Source organism: Somniosus microcephalus, chromosome 2 (assembly GCF_052327205.1).
Source record: "Somniosus microcephalus isolate GS21.2 chromosome 2, FLI_Smic_1.0, whole genome shotgun sequence".
Lineage (NCBI taxonomy): Eukaryota > Metazoa > Chordata > Chondrichthyes > Squaliformes > Somniosidae > Somniosus > Somniosus microcephalus.
Window position 1 is genome coordinate 80,539,160 of NC_140988.1, and position 20,586 is coordinate 80,559,745.

General features: G+C 42.3%; 2 protein-coding genes across 13 annotated transcripts in view; one reads left to right on the top strand and one right to left on the bottom strand.

The window, feature by feature from the left end:
- Window positions 1-19,495, bottom strand: part of etfdh (electron transfer flavoprotein dehydrogenase) — a 120,841-nt gene extending 101,346 nt beyond the window's left edge. Inside the window, exons 1-6 of one of the 2 annotated variants that reach the window (XM_086010688.1) lie at window positions 19,230-19,495; window positions 14,640-14,789; window positions 6,797-7,026; window positions 5,243-5,324; window positions 4,562-4,680; window positions 2,259-2,336 (exon numbers count right to left, since the gene is read on the bottom strand). In XM_086010688.1, coding sequence (XP_085866814.1) covers window positions 2,259-2,336; window positions 4,562-4,680; window positions 5,243-5,324; window positions 6,797-7,026; window positions 14,640-14,789; window positions 19,230-19,263 — 693 coding nt within the window. In that variant the 5' untranslated portion in view covers window positions 19,264-19,495. The remainder of the gene's footprint in view (window positions 1-2,258; window positions 2,337-4,561; window positions 4,681-5,242; window positions 5,325-6,796; window positions 7,027-14,639; window positions 14,790-19,229) is intronic. The other variant, XM_086010686.1, reaches the window with a different exon arrangement.
- rapgef2b (Rap guanine nucleotide exchange factor 2b) overlaps window positions 1-20,586 on the top strand; it is a 1,083,630-nt gene that overhangs the window by 982,839 nt on the left and 80,205 nt on the right. The window lies entirely within an intron of this gene.

Here is a 20,586-nt window from a genome sequence, read left to right on the forward strand (position 1 = left end):
ATTACTTGATGGTTTAGAGAGGCCGATAGCTTTTGCATCACACTCGTTAACTTCAGCCGAGCGTAACTACGCCCAGATTGACAGAGAGGCCCTCAGCCTGGTGTGGGGGGTGAAGAAGTTCAATCACTACCTGCACGGTCAGAAATTTACTCTACTAACTGATCATCAACCTCTTGTCTCCATTTTCAACCCTCAGAAGGGCGTCCCGATAATGACAGCACAACGGCTACAGAGGTGGTCCCTTTTCCTAGGGGCACACCAATATGACATCGAGTACAAAGGAACTAAACAGCATGGGAATGCTGATGGATTGTCGCGCCTACCGTTGCCGATGGTGGAAGAAGCACCTGCAGTGGATCCTGTGGAGATATTCCACTCGACCATAGTCGACTGTCTACCTGTGACGAATGCAAACATAGAAAAGGAAACACGAAATGACCAGACACTCTCCAGGGTCTATGATTTAACGGTGAAGGGATGGCCAGCACATGGCGAACCACTGTTGCCAGCATTCTCGCCGAGAAGAGAACAGCTGTCAGTGTGCAGAGGAACCTTGATGTGTGGATCCAGAGTAGTAATTCCACCCAAATTGAAGGATAGAGTGCTCAATGAGCTTCATGAGGGTCATCTGGGAGGGGTAAAAATGAAGAACTTAGCCAGAGCGTTTGTGTGGTGGCCGGGAATCGATAGAGAAATCGAAGAGATGACCAAGAGCTGTACAGGATGCCAGAAGGTCCAAAACGCCCCACCACAAGCCCCTCTACATCCATGGGAGTGGCCCTCATCTCCATGGCAAAGGGTGCACATTGATTTTGCTGGTCCATTTATGGACTCGATGTTTTTAATTGCGGTGGATGCACATTCAAAGTGGCCAGAGGTAATAAAAATGTCCTCAACCACCACAGAAAAAACTCACAGTCTTACGAACCATATTCGCCAGAAATGGGCTGCCTGAACAGATTTGCTCCGACAATGGACCACAGTTTGTGTCTGAAGAATTCCGGAGGTTCTTAAAGAACAATGGCGTTAAGCATTACACATCCGCCCCATATCATCCAGCCACCAATGGATTGGCCGAGAGGTTCGTTCAAACATTCAAGAAGGCTATCAAGGCAATGTGTAATGAAGACATACCCCTACAACACAAGGTGGATAACTTCTTGTTTGCCTACCGGAATGCGACGCATGCGGTTACCAACCAAACCCCAGCCATGATGTTCTTCAATCGAAGACTACGATGCCGCTTGGATTTGGTTAAGCCAAACATCAGAAGAGATGTGGAGAACAGGCAGTTTCAGAATATGAATGAAAGGCCGACCAGGAGTTTTAAGATAGGTCAACCAGTTTTGGCCCGGGACTACCGCACTGAGAAATGGCAGCCAGGAACGATCTGCACACGGCAAGGACCTCTCATGTATACCGTGGACGTTGGAGAGAGCATTGTAAGACGCCATGCTGACCAGATTCTAGAGTCACTGGAAAACGTCAAATCCACACCACGATCCGATACACCTGGTGATGAAACCGAAGTACCAATTGCATCTACCTCAGAATCGGTGATATTGGAAGCAGACAAACCAAACGACGTTGATCCCGAATCAACTTTGCCAGAAGAACCTGATAGCCCAAAGAGGCGTTATCCAGACAGAATCAGGAAGCCTCTTCAAAGACTGAATTTATAATTGCTTAACTTCAGCTAATGTATCTAGCAACTGTAATTGTAAATATGTTATTTAATTATTAATCGAATGTTATGTACTGTTTAGCTAAAAGGGGAGGAATTGTAGTGTATGTACTTTGAAGAAGGAACTATATTCTGCAGCCCCTGTATACTGCAGTACCAGTAGTGACCACCCCTGTATATAAGCCTGTGCAGTAACTTTGCATAGTAGTTCCAGTTTTGTCTCCACTCAGTAAACACCTGTTATAACCAACTCCTGCAGTCCGTGTCTCAATTACACACGGACATAACACATACCATAGTGACTTGGGTCAAAATCTTGGAATTGCCTAGCCAACACTATCAGCACAAGGACTGCAGGGGTTCAAGTGGCTCACCACCACCGTCTCAGGCAACTAGGTATAGGCAATAAAAAAAATGGTGTTTTGACAGCATCAGCCATATCCCAAGAACAAATTTAAAAAGTGAGTTGCATAAGGATAAAAAACCGCTGGAAGAAAACGCAGTTGTATTCGCAAAATAAAATATATTCTCCTTTTGATCAGTAGCATACAGGTATAGAATTCAGAAACCCCACCTTTGGCGATCCATCTTTATGAATACCAACATCATTGGTAGAAATTCCTTTAACACTCCCATCTTCATGGAATAAAACCTGGATTGTTTAAAAAGAAAAAGGAACTTTTTTTACTAATGCAATTATTTTAATCAGCAGAACATAAAACACAGTCAAAGATGATACATGCTTTTGGGGACTGGCAAAGAACACAAGATATAGGAATAGGCCATAGGGCCCCTTAAGCCTGCTCCGCCATTCAATAAGATCACAGCTGAACTTCTACATCAACTCTACTTTCCCGCCCTATTACCTTGATTCCCTTAGTGCCCAAAAATCTATCGATCTCTATCTTGAATATACTCATCGACTGAGCATCCACAGCCTCTGAGGTAGAGAATTCCAAAGATTCACCACCCTCTGAGTGAAGACATTTTTCCTCATCTTAATCCTAAATGGCCGACCCCATATTCGGAGACTGTGACCCCTAGTTCTAGACTCTCAAGCCAAGGGAAACAGCCTCTCAGCATCTACCCTGTCAAGCCCTCTAAGAATTGTATATGTTTCAATGAGATCATCTCATTAGGGTTTGAATTTCTTTGGCAAGCAGAATGCAGGCTCTGCATAGATCAATAAATGATTTAACAGAATTTGTTATAAGGGCATCCTACAGCAATAAAAAAAATTGTAAATAAAATACATGTTTTTTTGTTTTAAATCACATTTATTAATGCACTATTAAAGATACTCTATGCATACCCATATATGGATTGAATAATCTAGCCTGTACAACACCAAAAGCAGGACTGACCAAAATCAGTACTGGTACATGAAATTTAGCTAAATAATATTGCAAAGAGCCATTAAAACATTCCATCAAAATAAAAAGGTTTTATTGTTACCTTAGGTGGGACTGTGATAGAAAAATATTTTTTCAAAACCAAAATCAGAGAAATGGGTGCAGGATGTATTGTCCATTTTCACAAAAGTCTTGTTTGGGCAATTTGAATGGTCAATTAGGAAAACTTGCCAACAAACTGGTCCATATCAAAAAGTCCTTAGAACTTCCCCAGTGGCTCACTGGATAAATGCACATGTGGTATGATTACTAAACTATACAGACCTGGAAAATCCTATGTAGAACAGGTTTAAAATACTTTTTTTTTATAAAAGCAACTAAATGTACAGGGTTTTACACCAACAACTTGTATTTATATAGCGCCTTTAATGTAGTAACACATCTCAAGGCGCTTCACAGGAGTATTATAAAACAAAATTTGACACTGAGCCACATAGAGAAATTAGGGCAGAGGACCAAAAGCTTGGTCAAAGAGGTAGCTTTTAAAGGAGCATCTTAAAGGAGGAAAAAAAGGTAGAGATGCGGAGAGGTTTAGGGAGGGACCTGCAGAGTTTAGGGCCCAGGCAGCTGAAGGCACAGCTACTAATGGTTGAGCGATTAAAATTAGGAATGCTCAAGAGGGCAGAATTAGAGGAGCGCAGATATCTCAAGGGGGGTTGTAGGGCTGGAGGAGGTTACAGAGATATGGAGGGATTTGAAAACAAGGATGAGAATTTTAAAAATTGAGGCATTGCTTAACCGGGAGCCAATGTAGGTCAGCGAGCACAGGGGTGATGTGTGAATGGGATTTGGTGCGAGTTATCGCACGGGCAGCAAAATTTTGGATGATCGCAAGTTCATGTAGGGTAGAATGCAGGTGGCCAGCCAGGAGTGCGTTGGAATAATCAAGTCGAGAGGTAACAAAGGCATGGTTGAGGGTTTCGGGAGGGGAAATAAAGGAGGAAAAAAGGGAGGGAGGGAGGGAAGAGGAAAAGGAAGGAGAAAGAAAAAGACTGACTTGCATTTTAAATATCACCTTTCACAACCGCCGGACGTCCCAAAGTGCTTCCCAGCCAATGAAGTACAATGAGGATGGCGTGGTCAACCATGTCAAAGGTTGCAGACAGGTTGAGAAGGGGTAGTTTACCTTTGTTGCGGTCACAAAGGATGTAATTTGTGACTTTGATGAGAGCCGTTTCGGTACTGTGGCAGGAGCGGAAACTTGATTGGAGGGATTTAAACATGGAGTTCCAGGAAAGATGGGCACAGATTTGGGAGACAACAACACGTTCAAGGACTTGCGAGGAAAGGGAGGTTGGAGATGGGGCAGTAGTTTGCAAGGACGGAGGGGTCAAGAGATGTTTTTTTTGACGAGAGGGGTGACGACGGCAGATTTGAAGGAGAGGGGGAAAGTACCTGAGGAAAGAGAACCATGAATAATATCAGCTAACATGGGAGCCAGATTCAGACCAAAATCATTACTCACCTCTGAAGCTGCGTATCCTGGATACAATTCCACACCAAGTTCTTCAGCCTGTTCACCTAACCATCTCACCAAGTGACCCAAACGGACAATATAATTTCCATGATTGCTCATGGGAAGACCTGCACAGAAACCAGAAGGGGGAAGACAAAGCAGAATTGTATGAGAAAAGTTGGATTTAGATGCATGCCTTCAGCAGCAAGTTGTTTTATGGTGTTACAGGATATCCTTTTTTTTTTTTTTTTAAATTCATTCACGGGATGTGGATGTCGCCAGCAAGGCCAGCATTTATTGCCCATCCTAATTGTCCTCGAGAAGCCGCCTTCTTGAATACAACTGAGTGGCTTGCTAGACCATCTCAGAGGGCAGTTATTAGTCAACGACATGTGGGTCTGGAGTCACAAAAAGGCCATATAGATTTCCTTCCCTAAAAAGGGCATTAGTGAACCAGATGGGTTTTAACAACAATCCGGTAGTTTCAAAGTCACCAGTACTGATACTAGCATTTTATTCCAGATTTATTCAATTATTTTGAATTTAAATTCCCCAGCTACCGTGGTGGGATTTGAACTCATATCTCTGGATCATTAGTCCAGGCCTCTGGATTACTAGTCCAGGAACATAACCACTATGCTACCTTACCCTATATGCACAGCAGTTATAAATAAAATATATTCACTATACCTGGTAAAATTGGAACCGGGATTCTGTACTTCTCCGTTAAAATATTAAATACATCTTTCGTTACCGGAGTGTGCAGTGGAGCCTGTTACGTACATATACACACAAATCATTACATATCACATTATAAAGAAGTTCTGAATCAATTCTAGAAATAAATTCCCTAAATAACTTGATTACAATCGAGATTCTATGGTAATTCTGGGCCAATTAACAATCCCTGGATCAACTTAGGTTATGAGACATTTTAGACCCGAATGTCAAAATAAGTTCAAATCCACTTAGTAACACACTACTTGATTTCACTTAATGGGGACTGTTGTCAAGTAATGAAAATGTTAAGCTGCCTAGCTGAACTTTAAGGGAAAAAAAAAGTGTAGAAAATTGATTTTTTTCAAAATCAATTTAATTCCCAGATCTGGCTGACCAATTGTTTAAGAAAAATTTCAGCAAGATACAGAAAGTTGATTTTGTTTTGCAATCTCTCAATATTGCCAAACCCTATTTGTTATCTGGGCTCTACGCAGCTAGTAATTCTGCTTTTGGAATTGCACCACAGGATTCCAATACTGCAAATTGTTTTAGGTAAGCATTCCAACAATTTCATTAGAGGCATTAGCTAAGTTATATTCATAGTATAGAACTCCATTTCCTTGCACTGCTAAATTGTCAAAAAAAATCTGATCACCTTATTGTATTTATACATTGTAATATTCATGTATAGTTAGCAAAATTGAAATAAAAACTGTTGCATGTCAAGTGGTCAGGGACACTTTCTCCAACCCCTCATAAAATGTTCACTTTAATGAATCAGAAGGTAGTTTATCAAAAATGAGATAGCTCCAGTATGTTCCTCCAACAGTAGGTGAGAAATAGTATTAAAGAAAAGAAAGGTGTTGCATTTATATAGCGTATTTCATGACCTCAGGGTGCCCCAAAGTGTTTTACAGCCAATTACGTTTTTTGAAGCGAGGTCGCTGTTGTAATGTAGGAAAATGTGGTACCCAATTTGCATACAGCAAGGTCCCACAAACAGCAACAAAATAATGACTAATCTGTTTTAGTGATGCTGGCTGAAAGATAAATATTGGCTAGGGCACCAGGCAGAACTTCCCTGCTTTACTTCAAAATAGTGCCATGGGATCGTTTATACCCACCTGAGGGGGCAGACGGGGCCTCGGTTTAACGTCTCAGTACTGCACTAGAGTGTCAGCCAGGATAGTGTGATAAAATTTCTGGAGCGGGACTGTTACAAAGTTGTAAGACTGAGTAGTCATCAGAAGTTTAAGATTAGAGTACCGTAATCAGAAATCTGTTACTTTATCCCTTGTCACAGTCATATTTTGCCATTTTGCCTGGGATAAAAATACTGTCATTACTGCCGAAGGGGAATTGTTTCCCCCCCCAGTATGTTACAGAGATACCTTTGATCTTTTACATATATTAGATAGGATTGCATTGCTACATAAACTCCAAATCGTATTTTTTCAGTAAGCGGTTTTTTTTTTTTTTTTAGGAAAACAATAGCTCATGTTCAACATAAAATAACTTCCTCACCCCTCTGTCTTTCCAATCTGGGAACAACTCCTCCAGAGCTTTTGGATCTAGGCAGGCCCCCGAAAGGATATGTCCACCAATCTGTGCAGCTTTCTCCACCAAACACACTCGTAGTTCCTTGTCATGTTTATCAGCCAACTGTTTAAGGTGGATTGCTGCAGACAGACCAGCAGGTCCTCCACCCACTATCACCACATCAGCTTCATCTGCAAACCGCTCCATGTTGACCCCTTGAAATAGGATGCAATAGTAGAATAAGAAATGTGAATCTATCATATGAATTGCTTTGAAGGTTCAGGCAGATTTGATAAATTGTCTGTTTCCTCATGTTTAATATAAGGATTTTCCAAATACACACAACTATCAGATATAACAATAGTAACTTTGGGATGTTTCTGAGATATAAATATGATATAAACTTATATAATAAAAAAGCACAACTGTCAAACTATAAGTGTATCAAATTTTTCAGTACAATTATAGCAATATGAAACTTATATGCAGAATACTTCAAATTGTAAGAAATCAAACAGTAATGTGATACTGCACTGTACTACTTGAAGAACACAACTCATTTAAGTGCACCATAATGCACATTTTAACACAAAGTTCAGCAACCTACAGCTTTAGCCAGTGAGTTTGGGGAGTGTCTCAGATGCATGTATTTTGTTCAGCTAATTCTGAAGAACGATTCATGTCCACGGTGATGGACTGGGGTCTTGGTACAGACTCACTCCTTCAACATTAGACTTCTGTGTAGAACTCTCACTTCCAAAATGAGGTAGCTCTTGCATTATCTTTTTTCTGTTGGAACCAGTTTTTCTAGATGTGAACCATCTCCAATGGCAATTTTCAGTAACTTTAAATTGTATAAAAAAAAACTTCCACAACACTAGGGCTGTGTGTCATGTGGACATGTAATGACTTTATGCCAGCCAAACTACTGAAAGCCTATTCTATTCTCTGCCTGACGTGCAAGGACTAGACGTCCTTAGGGTCATTTATTTTGTACCTCATTAGAAAGGAGGCTCTCTGAAAAGCAGCACAGGTTTCATCGATGCTATTTTGCCTAACCTTCCCTCAGATCATAATGAAAAATTTAGCAATAATGAAAAATAACATGTAAACAGTGGAGATCATTTTCATGGCCTCCTCTGACCTGGTGCTGGACAGACACAGCTGAACTGAGGGAGTCACCGGCACAGGGCCCACCGTGGCCCAGCATTTGGGCACCCAATCGGCCAGGTCTCATTTAAAATGATTATGTTAGGGTTACACCTATTGCAGGCATATGTCCTGCTCTGCCACATGGAAATCCTCAGACTATAGAAAAAAAAAAAGAGTAGAAACCTACATAATGGGTTTCTCCACACATTGCCCTGAACTGTGTGCTTAGGGCACAGGTATTCCTGGGGACAAAGCAGAGGAAAATCAACCCCATTATCTATTTCAAGCCACAAAAAAGAAAATAAACTGCACAATTACCATTACCTGGATTATGTTTTTTTCCCCCCCACCCTGCTTGCTTCTCCTAGTTTCTGCATCGCCATCATATCTGCTCAGAGAACTCAAATTTTGCCACTAAAACTTTTGAAAGGTTCTCCTTTTTCCCTCAACTGGGCCATCCCATCACCTGTATTTGACAGTGCCCTTAAACATGTCTGACCTGTTTTCCATACCTCCGCTCTCGCTCCCCTAACAACTGACACCTTTCCCCTTGTCCCCCCCCACTAGGCTTCACATTAGCAGATTATTTTCTACCAAATACAACATGATCGCATCACCGAGCACATTTTCCCCTCCCTTCCCCCTAGACAGAAGATTCCCTTTGGTATACACTTGCTCATTTGTCCACCATCCTAACTTCTGGATGCCGTTCCCCAGGCAAATACCAGGGCAACTGTAGAACTGTAGCAGATGCAGTGCCTATTCATTCACTTCTTCGCACAGCAATATTCAGGATTTCAAACATTTGCATGCGAGACAGCAATTTAATTTATATGTACGTCCTCTAATATACTCTATTTACTGCTCATGGCATGATCTCCTCTGTATTAGAGAAATCAAATGCAATTTTTTTGGATGCTTTGCTAACCATCTCTGTTCTATCCACAAATATGAATTGGACTTCAACTCCTCCTCCAGTTTCCACTCTGACCTCTCGGTCTTTGGCCTCTTACATGGTTTCAGCTAAAATCATAAAATTCAGGAAAGTATTTCATTTTTCTTTTGGAAACCATGTAGCTCTCTGGTCTGAACTTGGATTTTAGCAACATCAGACCTCAGCTATGTCTTCCACTTAGAAGCAGAGCTGCATGGGTCCATTAGCAAAGGAGCAGGGGAAGGGAGAAGGAATGAGGCAAACTTGCCTTGCACATGCAGACTCTTCGTCAGACCACAATTCTGGCAGGTGAAAACATCTGTGGTTTGGCATTTTTTTCCCTCTTTTCAGGCGTTAGAGCACAGCAGATGCACTGTTTCCAGCATTTTTTATTCTTATTTTAGATTCCCTGCATTCTTCTCCTTTCTCATTTTGCTTTTCATATAATTTCCCTGTCTAACAATTTTCACCACTGTGTCTTCCTAATGTCTCACTAAGATAATCCGCCAGTTTTCATTTTTACAGCATTCTAGCTTTTCAATCAAAGCTGTTTGGGCATTCAATCCATTATTCTCTTCCTCTCTCTCCCCTCGATTGTTCAACTAAAGGGCTCACTAACCTTCCAATTTATAGTCTCGACAACATGTTAATCAATCTTTTCTCTTTATTGATGCTGACATGCTGTTTTTCTTATTTCAGATTCTTAACATTAGGAGATTCTCCCCATTTTTATTTGAACTCTTAAATATGTTCATTAGGGATAACTTAGTTTGAATGTCAGTTAAGATAGAGATTCAGGTGTACATCACTAAATCTACTGAGCCATCAGGGACAGTTTCTTCTTTAAATATCCATTGATATGGTAAAGATTTTGTGTCTAGCACACATTTTTCTGTTTGTTGCATGGCTCAAAACAAGATAAAACTGAAGGTAGGGAATGCACATCAAAAGTGAGGAAGGAGGCTAGAAAACTACCAATTAGAAACCGCTAAGGGCTCATGAAAACCAACTGTTCTTGAATGACAAGTCAGGAGAACCCACTAATTAAAAAATGATGAACCAATCAACTTGTCAACATGGTTGTTCAAAAATATTTTAATCTCCCATTTTTCAGAGAGGAAAGGGGAAGAGAGAGAGAGAGAGAGAGAAAGAATGACAAGGGGACCCATTTCAAGTATGACAGACTATCGGTTACACAATTGTTGTGATTGTTATGTTCAAATGATAAACAATTCTTTTTCTCAGTGAAAAAGTTAAATTGTGACCATTAGTATTTCAGTTTGAGTGTTACAAACTGGATAATGAAATTGAGCAAGTATGTAACTAATTTTTTTTTTACTTCAGCAAGTTCATCAAGCGGAGAGAGGAAATGAGAGAAGAGACAAAGACTGAGAGCATCTTTCCTCATTCTAATTTGAGTATTCCCCCCTCCCAAACAAACAAGTTGAATTTTGAAAGCTTTTCAGACAAAGGCTCTGATCATCACTACCTGTACTTTGTTATAGTTAGAAAATAAACATTCTAATTAGTGACAGAGAAAGGCAGACACGTATACACCTTCAGGAAATAATGACAAAGCAGTTAGAAACTTACAAACCAATAGTGCCAGACTTGGGAAAACCCCCTCTTCCACCTGCCCCCCACTCCCCAAGTGCAGTCAGGTCCATGCCCTCCCCTCTCCTCATTGGTAACATACACTAGGAATCCAGTGAGCAAAATCCCACATTCCACCCCCATATTCCCCCTAATCAGTTATGCCAAATTCAGGTTCCCCTTCCAGTGATGCCACGTCCTAATACCACCACCTACTGTAGCTAACCCCCACACCAATTTTGCTATATACCAGACACCTACCTCCAACTGATCCATCTTGCGTACCATATTGCTGTGCATCCTCAGCTTTAAAAATGGTAACAGGTAAAAATGAAATGTAAAAACTAAATGAATATGTAAAGGCCACTCATTTATGGTTTTCACATTGAGTTGTGGAATTCAATCCCCGAGGCACCTGTAATAATCTGAGAATACTAAGTAATAAATACAGAATTCAACTTATTCAGTCACTGTTAATCAGCAGCCCTGATGTTATGCATGGCAGAAAAACCCCCAACTGTTATAAAACAGCATATCCTCCAACTCATTGCGAGTAGTACAGTACCATGGGCCATCAGCTAGCATATAAAAAAAAAACCTTAATTCTCCTCAACGCAAATGTTCATTGGTGTGATAAAATGGATTTTTTTTAAACTTGTATTCTTGTAATGCTAGATTCACCATGCAACAGGTTAACTCCAAAAGCTTTTTTTTTTTAAAAACAGAAAATCATCAGCCTGAAAAGGTAGGGAAGGAAAAAAGGGAGGTGGGGTGGCAGTGCTGATTAAGGAAGCCGTTGTAGTGTTGGAAAGGGAGGATGTTCTTGAGGGGACAAGGACAGAATCCATTTGCTTAGAGTTGAGGAGCAAAAAAGGCATGATCATGTTATTGGGGGTATTCTATAGGCCTCCAAATTGAGAAAGGGAGGTAGAGAATCAAATCTGTAGGAAAATCGCAGAGATATGCAACAGCTATAGAGTGGTGATATTGGGGGACTTTAATTACCAAAATATCGATTGGGATAATGCTAGGGTAAAGGGAAAGGAGGGGGAGGAATTTCTGAAATGTGTTCAGGAGAATTTCCTTGACCAGTATGTTCTTGGCCCAACTAGGAAGGAAGCATTGCTGGATCTGGTGCTGGGGAATGAGGTGGACCAAGTGTCTGTGGGAGAATGATCATGGTATCATAAGATTAGATTAGCAATGGAGAGGTGCAAGGAACAATCTAGGAGTGGAACTTCTAACCTGGAATAGGGCTAACTTCAATGGGATGCGAAGGGATCTAGCCAAGGTAAAATGGAACCAAAGACTGACAGGAAAAACTGTAATGGATCTTTAAGGAGGAGATGTTTCAAGTACAGGCTAGGTACATTCCAACAAGGGAACCAAAGCAAGGGCTCCTGGGATGACGTAGGAGATAGAGAAGATGATGAAACAAAAAAAAGGTGTATGATGCATGTCAGGTGAATTCTTCAAGGGAGAACTAGACCAAATACAGTAAGTTGAGGGGATATGAAGATGAAAATAAGATTGGCAAAGAGAGAATATCAGGGTAGAATAGCAGTTAACATAAAAGGGAACCCAAAAAGCTTCTACCGGCATGTAAACAGTAAGCAGGTAGTAAGAGGCGGGGTGGGGCCGATTAGCGACAAAGAAGGTGTTATATGCTTAGAGGTGCAGGGCAAGGCTAGAATACTCAACTTTGTATCGGTGTTTACTAAGGAGGTGGATGCTGACAAAATATTGGTAGAAGTGGAAAAGGTAGAAGCAATGGAAGGGGTGAAAATTGATAGACAGGATGTACGAGAAAGGCTGGGTATGCTTAGAGTGGATAAGTCACCTGGTCCAGATGGCTTGCATCCCAAATGCTAGGGGAATTGGGGGAGGAGATAGCGGAAGGGCTTGCCATAATTTTCCAATCTTCCCTAGATGCGGGGGAGGTGCCTGAGAATTGGAAAGTGGCAAATGGGACACCATTGTTCAAGAAAGGGTGCAAGGACAATACTAGTAACTACAGGCCGGTCAGTTTAACATCAGTGGTGGGTAAAGTTTTAGAAACAATAATCAAGGAAAAAATTAACAGGCACTTGGAGAGGTTTAAGCTAATTAAGGAGAGCCAACACGGATTTGTAAAAGGCAGATCATGTTTGACTAATCTAATTGAATTTTTTGATGAAGTAACAGAGAGGATCAATGAAGGGAATGCAACGGATGTTGTCGACATGGATTTTAGGAAGGCGTTTAACAAAGTACCACATAGAAGGCTGGTTAACAAAATTGAGGCTCACAGAATAGGTGGGTCAGTGGCAGCTTGGATAAGGAATTGGCTCAAGGACAGAAAACAGCAAGTTGTGGTAAATGGCTGTTTTTCCAGACTGGAAGATGGTAGACAGTGGTGTTCCCCAAGGGTCAGTGCTGCGGCCACTGCTTTTTTTGATATATATAAATTACCTGGATATTGGAATACAAAGTAGAATTTCTAAATTTGCCGATGACACCAAACTTGGGGGTGTGGCAAACAGTGAGGATGATACCAATCAACTGTAACAGGACATACAAAAGCTAGCAGAATTGGCAGATGAAATTGAATACAGAGAAGTGTGAGGTGATGCATTTTGGCAGAAGGAACAGGGAGAGGCAATATACACTTAATGGCACAGTTTTAAAGAGTGTGCAGGGACAGAGGGACCTGCGAGTTAATGTGCATAGGTCCCTGAAGGTGGCAGGACATATTGAGAGAGTGGTTAGCAAAGCATATGGGATCTTGGATTTCATAAATAGAGGTATTGAGTACAAAAGTAGAGATGTTATGCTGAACCTTTATAAAATGCTTTAGGCCACAACTGGAGTATTGCGTCCAGTTCTGGTCACCACACTTTAGGAAGGATGTGAAGGCCCTTGAGAGGGTGCAGAGGAGATTTACCAGAATGGTTCTGGGGATGGTGGATCTTAGCTACAAGGACAGGTGGGAGAAGCTGGATTTGTTTTCATTAGAGCAAAGGAGGTCGAGGGGTGATTTGATAGAGGTGTACAAGATTATGACAGGTTTGGATAGGCTAGATGGGGAAAGGCTGTTCCCACTAGTTGATGGTACAAGGACTAGGGGACACAGATTTAAGGTTTTGGGCAAGAGATACGGGAGGGACGTGAGGAAAAACTTTTTTACACAGCGAATGGTGAGGACCTGGAACTCGCTGCCGACGGAGTGGTAGAAGCGGAAACACTCAATGTTTTCAAGGGGAGACTGGATAGGCACTGGAGGGAAATAAACTTGCAGGGCTACGGGGAGAGAGCGGGGGGAATGGGACTGACTGGATTGCTCTACAGAGAGCCGGCACAGACTCGATGGTCTGAATGGCCTCCTTCTATGCCGTTATGACTCTATGAAGTAGACTTTGTTGATTAGATTTTCCTCAAAATGCAAATTTCAGCTCACACAATAGAAGCGGGGTGTGGGGGTGCAAAATGTCTGAGGTGTTAATTAATCATCCCGATAAAGGACCAACGTTTAGATTCCCAAACATCTTGTTGTATTTTTAGAAATGGCTCCATTGTCCTACAGGAGAACCATTCTGAGTCCTTTGAAGACAGAGGAAGGTCCTTATTGGCTGGAGTCTTCAGAGATTGCCAGCTTGATGGAAAGAGACTTCATCTTACAGAATTAAAAGTGGTAGTTCTCTAAGAGAGCTATAATATTGAGTACTGTTGTTTTAAAGTTTAAACAGCATTAGACTATTCTGGCTTATAGCAGGCTTGTCAGAGGTTAAAACTAAATAATTTTATGGTTAGACAGTGTGTTTAGAGTGAAAGTGAGTTGTGTCCTTATTGTTTTCATGTATCAAGTGGTGCAGGGAATCATATCTTCTCATTGTATTAAAGTGTGTGTACTGTGTCTCAGTGGGATGCTTATTTAATCTGCTGTACGTAAAGTGATAAATCAAGTGGTGGCATGTGATACGCATCTGTAGCCAGTGTACGGAATAAGGGTTCTCTGTTACTATCCCTGACATGCTGTCATTTGTTAATATGTTGGGCACAGAAAGGTACACTCCGGATTGTAGGGGGCCACAAGATCCACTTCGGATGTTACTGTTGACACCAAACCCAAGGAAATTGCCAGTGTAAAAAGCCAACATCCATGACAGTTACCTTCCCATCGTGGATCTTTATCCCGAGGATGGACTGTGTAGTGTGTAGTGATACGGGAAATTGAAGAGGAGGAAACGCATCTTTTAACATACACCAAGGACGGAAGAGATTCCTTCTGTGCCGTGTTCGAAGAATGGAGACACCTATGCACTGTAGAGGAAAAGCATATTAAACATAGAAACATAGGAGCAGGAGTAGGCCATTCAGCCCCTCGAGCCTGCTCCGCCATTCAATGAGATCATGGCTGATCGTCCAAATTCAGTACCCGGTCCCTGCTTTCTCCCCATATCCCTTGATCCCTTTAGCCTTAAGAAATATATCTAACTCCTTCTTGAATATATTTAATGAATTGGCCTCTACTGCCTTCTGTGGTAGAGAATTCCACAGGTTCACCACTCGCTGGGTGAAGAAATTCCTCCTCATTTCAGTCCTAAATGGCTTACCCCTTATCCTTAGACTGTGACCCCTGGTTCTGGACTCCCCGACCATCGGGAACATCCTTCCTGCATCTCGTCTGTCCAGTCCTGTCAGAATTTTATAAGTTTCAATGAGATCCCCTCTCATTCTTCTAAACTCCAACGAGTATAAGCCCAATCGACCCAATCTCTCAAAATACAGATTTTTAAAGAAATCCACACAATTGTCTCAAAATATTGCACTCCTCCACATAGCTAGCAGCTAACACTGTGCGTGAACATTTATCTAATAGCGATCATAACATGATCGAGTTCAACATAGCGTTTGAAAAGGGAGAAACATGAAACAGCTACTAAGATTCTAGATTTAGGTAAGGCCGACTTCAACGGGATGAGACAGTCTGTCCACAGTAAACTGGGAAAATCTGTTAATGGTAAAACGACAGAAGATCAGTGGGAGGTGTTCAAAAAATAATTTAACATGATACAGAACCAGTTTACACCCCTAAGGGGCAAGAACTCTACTTGCCAAAAAAACCCAGCCATGGACAACGAAAGAGGTGAAAGACACCATAAAACTAAAGGAAAAGCTTACAAAAATGCAAAAAATAGCACAGATCATGGTGAATGGGAAAGATACAAAGAACAGCAAAGGGTGACAAAACAGATAGCAAGAGCTACAAAATGGGAGTGAAAAGAAACTTGCAAAGGATATCAAAATCAACACCATTTTTTTTTACAATTATATCAGAAAAAGAGGGTGGTCAGGAGCAATGTTGGCAAGTAAAAGAACAGTAATGAAGAAAATAATGGCACTAAAGAGTGACAAATCCCCAGGACCAGATGGTTTCCATCCCAGGGTTTTAAAGAAAGTAGGTGAGCACATTGCAGGTGCCCTAACTATAATCTTCCAAAGTTCTCTCGATTCAGGAACTGTTCCTTTAGATTGGAAAATTGCACATCACGCCACTACTTAAGAATAGCGAGAGGGGGAAACCAGGGAGTTATAGACCAGTTAGCCTAGCACCTGTTGTCGGGAAATTACTAGAGTCTATAATTAAGGGTAGGGTGACTTGAACACCTTGGAAATTTTCAGAGCGAGCCAGCATGGATTTGTGAAAGGTAGGTCATACCTGACTAACCTGATTGAATTTTTTGAAGAGGTAACTAATGTAGTAGACAGAGGAATGACTATGGATGTTATTTATATGGACTTCCAGAAGGCATTTGATAAAGTCCCTCATAAGAGAATGTTAACTAAGGTAGAAGCCCATGGAATTGAAGGCAAATTATTGACCTGGTTAGGAAATTGGCTGAGCGTAGGGATAATGGGCAGGTACTCTAATTGGCAGGATGTGACTCATGTGTCCCGCAGGGATGTGTTGGGGCTGCAACTATTCACTGTATTTATTAACAACTTAGATGATGGCATAGAAAGCCACATATCCAAATTTGCCAATGACACAAAGATAGCCGGCATTGTAGATGAAAGCATAAAATTACAAAGAGACATTGATAGGTTAAGTGAATAAGCAAAACTGGCAAATGGATTTCAATGTAGGCGGACCTAAAAAGGATATAGGGTACTTTCTAATAGGTGAAAAGCCAAAACACAGTGGAGGTCCAAAGAGACTTGGGAGTCCAGGTACAGAGATCATTAAAATGTCATGAACAGGTGCAGAAAATAATCAAAAAGGCTAATGGAATGCTGGCCTTTATATCTAGAGGACTAGAATACATGGAGGTAGAAGTTATGCTACAGCTGTACAAAGCCCTGGTTAGACCACTCAGAGTACTGTGAGCAGTTCTGGGCACCACACATTAGGAAGGATATATTGGCCTTGGAGGGAGTGTAGCGTAGGTTTACCAGAATAACACCCAGACTCCAGGGGTTAAATGACAAGAAGAGATTAGAGGAGAGAAACTAGGGTTGTATTCCCTGGAATTTAGAAGGTTAAGGGTAATTTGATCGAAGTTTTCAAGATGTTAAGGGGAACAGATAGGGTAGATAGAGAGCTACTATTTCCGCTGGTTGGGGAGTCTAGAACTTGGGGGCATAGTCTAAAAATTAGAGCCAGCCCTTTCAGGAGTGAAATTAGGAAACACTTCTACACACAAAGGGCGATAGAAGTTTGCAACTCTCTTCCGCAAACAGCAATTGATGTTAGATCAATTGTTAATTTTAAATCTGAGATTGAAAGCTTTTTGCTCACCAAAGGTATGGGGCAAAGGCAGATATATGGAGATAGGTCACAGATCAGCCATGATCTCACTGAATGGCGGAACAGGCTTGAGGGGCTGAAAGGAACATAGGAACAGGAGTAGTCCAAAGAATGCCAAGTAAAGAATTTGGGCTTGATGTCAAATTAGTGTTCACATCAAATATACCTGCACACCAGAAGCCAACATACTTATCTAAAAGTCTGTGTGGAGTTTGCACATTCACAGAATCCCCACAGTGCAGATAGAGGCCATTTCGGCCCATCGAGCCTGCACCGCCACATATCCCACCCGATCCCTGTAACCCCCCCGTATTTAATCCCCCTAACACTAAGGGTCAATTTATCATAGCCAATCAACCTAACCCGCACATCTTTGGACTGTGGGAGGAAACCGGAGCACCCGGAGAAAACCCACGCAAACATTCTCCCCGTGTTTGCGTGGGTTTCCTCCGGGTGCTCCGGTTTCCTCCCACAGTCCAAAGATGTATGGGTTAGGTTGATTGGCTATGATAAATTGACCCTTAGTGTTAGGGGGGTTAAATACGTGGGGTTACGGGGATAGGGTGGGATATGTGTCGGTGCAGGCTCGATGGGCCGAAATGGCCTCTATCTGCACTGTGGGGTTTCTGTGATTCTGTGAAAATGGCTCTGCAGTTGCCTACCCGCTCTCAGAGTCCAACTGCAAGTCTCCACTGATCAAGGTAGAGTTTTTTAAAAAACCCAAGAGTTGAGAAAAGTATTCAAATACAAAATGAAAATTTCTTCAACACGAGCATAAATAGCTATAGCTGAAGTTTAGCTGCAGTAATTTTTCACAAAGAATTTTTTTAAGACTCGGTCAGACGGCACTTTTTCCTTCCCCCCCGCCCCCAATTCAGTGGCACTGGGCATAACTGCATTAACACACCACAACACCGCATCAGTTTGATTCTTTATTAACTTGAACCTCATATGTTGGCAGTCCTTGTAAGCCTATGCTATAATTAAATTATTAGTATTCTGGGTATTTTAGTAGCTCTCTTTCCAATTACAGTACTAATAAAATCCAGGGTAGCCAGTGTTGTGTCTGTACCTGTGCTGTTATACTTAAACACAATTAGTGCTCAAAAGGAAAGTTCCAGAGAAAATACAGAACAAAAAAAAGAGTACAAACCCAACCAAGAGAACAAACCCATTTATCTGCTGTGACAGCGCCACCGCCAGTGGGAGAACACATAATACATAACAGCCAGTTCAACCATGGAATCATTTAACTGAAGTACAAACAAGTTTTTGATTTGATTAAATCAACATCAAGAAAATAAAAACATTTAATTGTTCTTGAACACGATATTAAGTTGAATCACACGCCACCTAGCAATCAATCTGAACTGCAACTCTGCCAAATTAAAAGTCAGACACTGGCACTAACCTTTGACATACTTCTAATCAGAGCAGTGCAATGCAAGAGTTTCTGCCCAATAAACAGCCTCTTTGGACGCCAATGTTCATCAAATGTGTAGATGTTATAATATGTACACTATAAAAATAGTGCCTTAGTCATGATACAAATGAAACTTTTTCATTGTAAATTTCAAACCACAAGACTGATTGCACATGTAGTTTTACAATGCTATGTGAGCGGTAGATATTTCATGTTTTTTCCTAATTTTATGGTTGTGCAGATTGTTTGCATTGACTCAATATCTGATGTCCTCAACCTTTAACCTACATTCAGGATTAGGAAGAGAGGCACTGAAGAGAACCTCTGAAAACTTCCCACTTTTAATCACATCATTATCGATTTCCACCCTCGTGATGAACCGGCCTAAACTTATTGCACTGGTCACAACTGGTTCAGGTGACTTTAAAAAGACCCGTGTGGCAGGTTACGATTTAAATATCAGTCAGTCGGTCAGCCCCTTTACTGTCCCAGAGGCAGATCCTTCTTTTGCTGAGGGAGGGGCTCTTACCTCGCGCTGTAAACCTGTAGCCTGCCGACCACATCCCGGAGCCGCCTGTCACCCACTGAAAACAATGCGGCACACGGCTCTCCCTGATTGCTGTGTTTAATCACTCAGAGTCCTGGGCACCGCTGCTGCTGAACTCTCACTCTCACTCTCGCTCTCGCTCCCGCTCCCCGGTTAGTGATCGAAGGTCCAAACAGGACCTGTGTCTTGCGCCAAATGGTACAAAGCAGTCTGGGAAATGCAGTTCTCAGGATTGAAGAACGGCACCGTCTGATCACGTGCCCTAGCCGGCGCTGGCACCGCTGCGCATGCCCACTGGCTTCAGCCCGTCACCAGACAGGTGACAATTCACCCGTGGTGACGTCAGCGTCAGCCGGCTGCAACTGAACAAAGGAGTTTGTAAGGTTCATTTAAAGTTTTATTAGTTACAGTTTATTTGTTCCAATCAAAAGAGGAACAAAGGAGTTTGAGGGGGGGGAAAGTGGAGCGTGAGAAGTAACGTTTTATACCAGTCTCCCCGGGGACTGGAGTGCTTTATCAACCCGGTTATAGTCCAACAGCTTTATTTGAAATCACAAGCATTAGGAGCGCTGCTCCTTCGTCAGGTGAAGTGGAGAAATGCATAAAGACACAGCTTATATAGTCAGAATAATGTCAGATGTTTACAGGTAATCTTGCCAACTGCCATTTATCACACCTCGGCAGAGAGATAATCACAGCAATCAAAGGTGTGAATGGTGTCCAAACAGGTCAGTCAGGAAAACATTACATCAAAGAACAATGAGGTGGGGTCACAAGGGGTCAAATATTGCAGATGCTGGGTTCTGTATGAAAAACAAAAAAACAGACAAAAAACATTTTTTTTGCTGGAAATCACAGCAGGTCCGGCCGCATCTGTGTAGAGAGAACAAGCCAATGTCGACTCGAGTCTGGATGACCCTGCGTCAGGTGGGGCTACATGTAGCGTGACATGAACCCAAGATCTTGGTTGAGGCCGTCCTCATGGATGCGGAACTTGGCTATCAGTTTCTGCTCGACGATTTTGCGTTGTCGTGTGTCTCGAAGGCCGCCTTGGAGAATGCTTACCCGAAGATCGGAGGCTGAATGTCCTTGACTGCTGAAGTGTTCCCCGACTGGGGGAGGGGAGGGGAGGGGAGGGGAGGGGAGGGGAGGGGAGGGGTGGGGAGGGGAGTGGGGGGTGGGGTGGGGAGGGGAGGGGTGGGGAGGGGGGTGGGGAGGGGAGTGGGGGGAGGGGAGTGGGGGGGTGGGGAGGGGAGTGGGGGGGGTGTGGGGAGGGGAGTGGGGGGGGGTGTGGGGAGGGGAGTGGGGGGGGGGTGTGGGGAGGGGAGTGGGGGGAGGG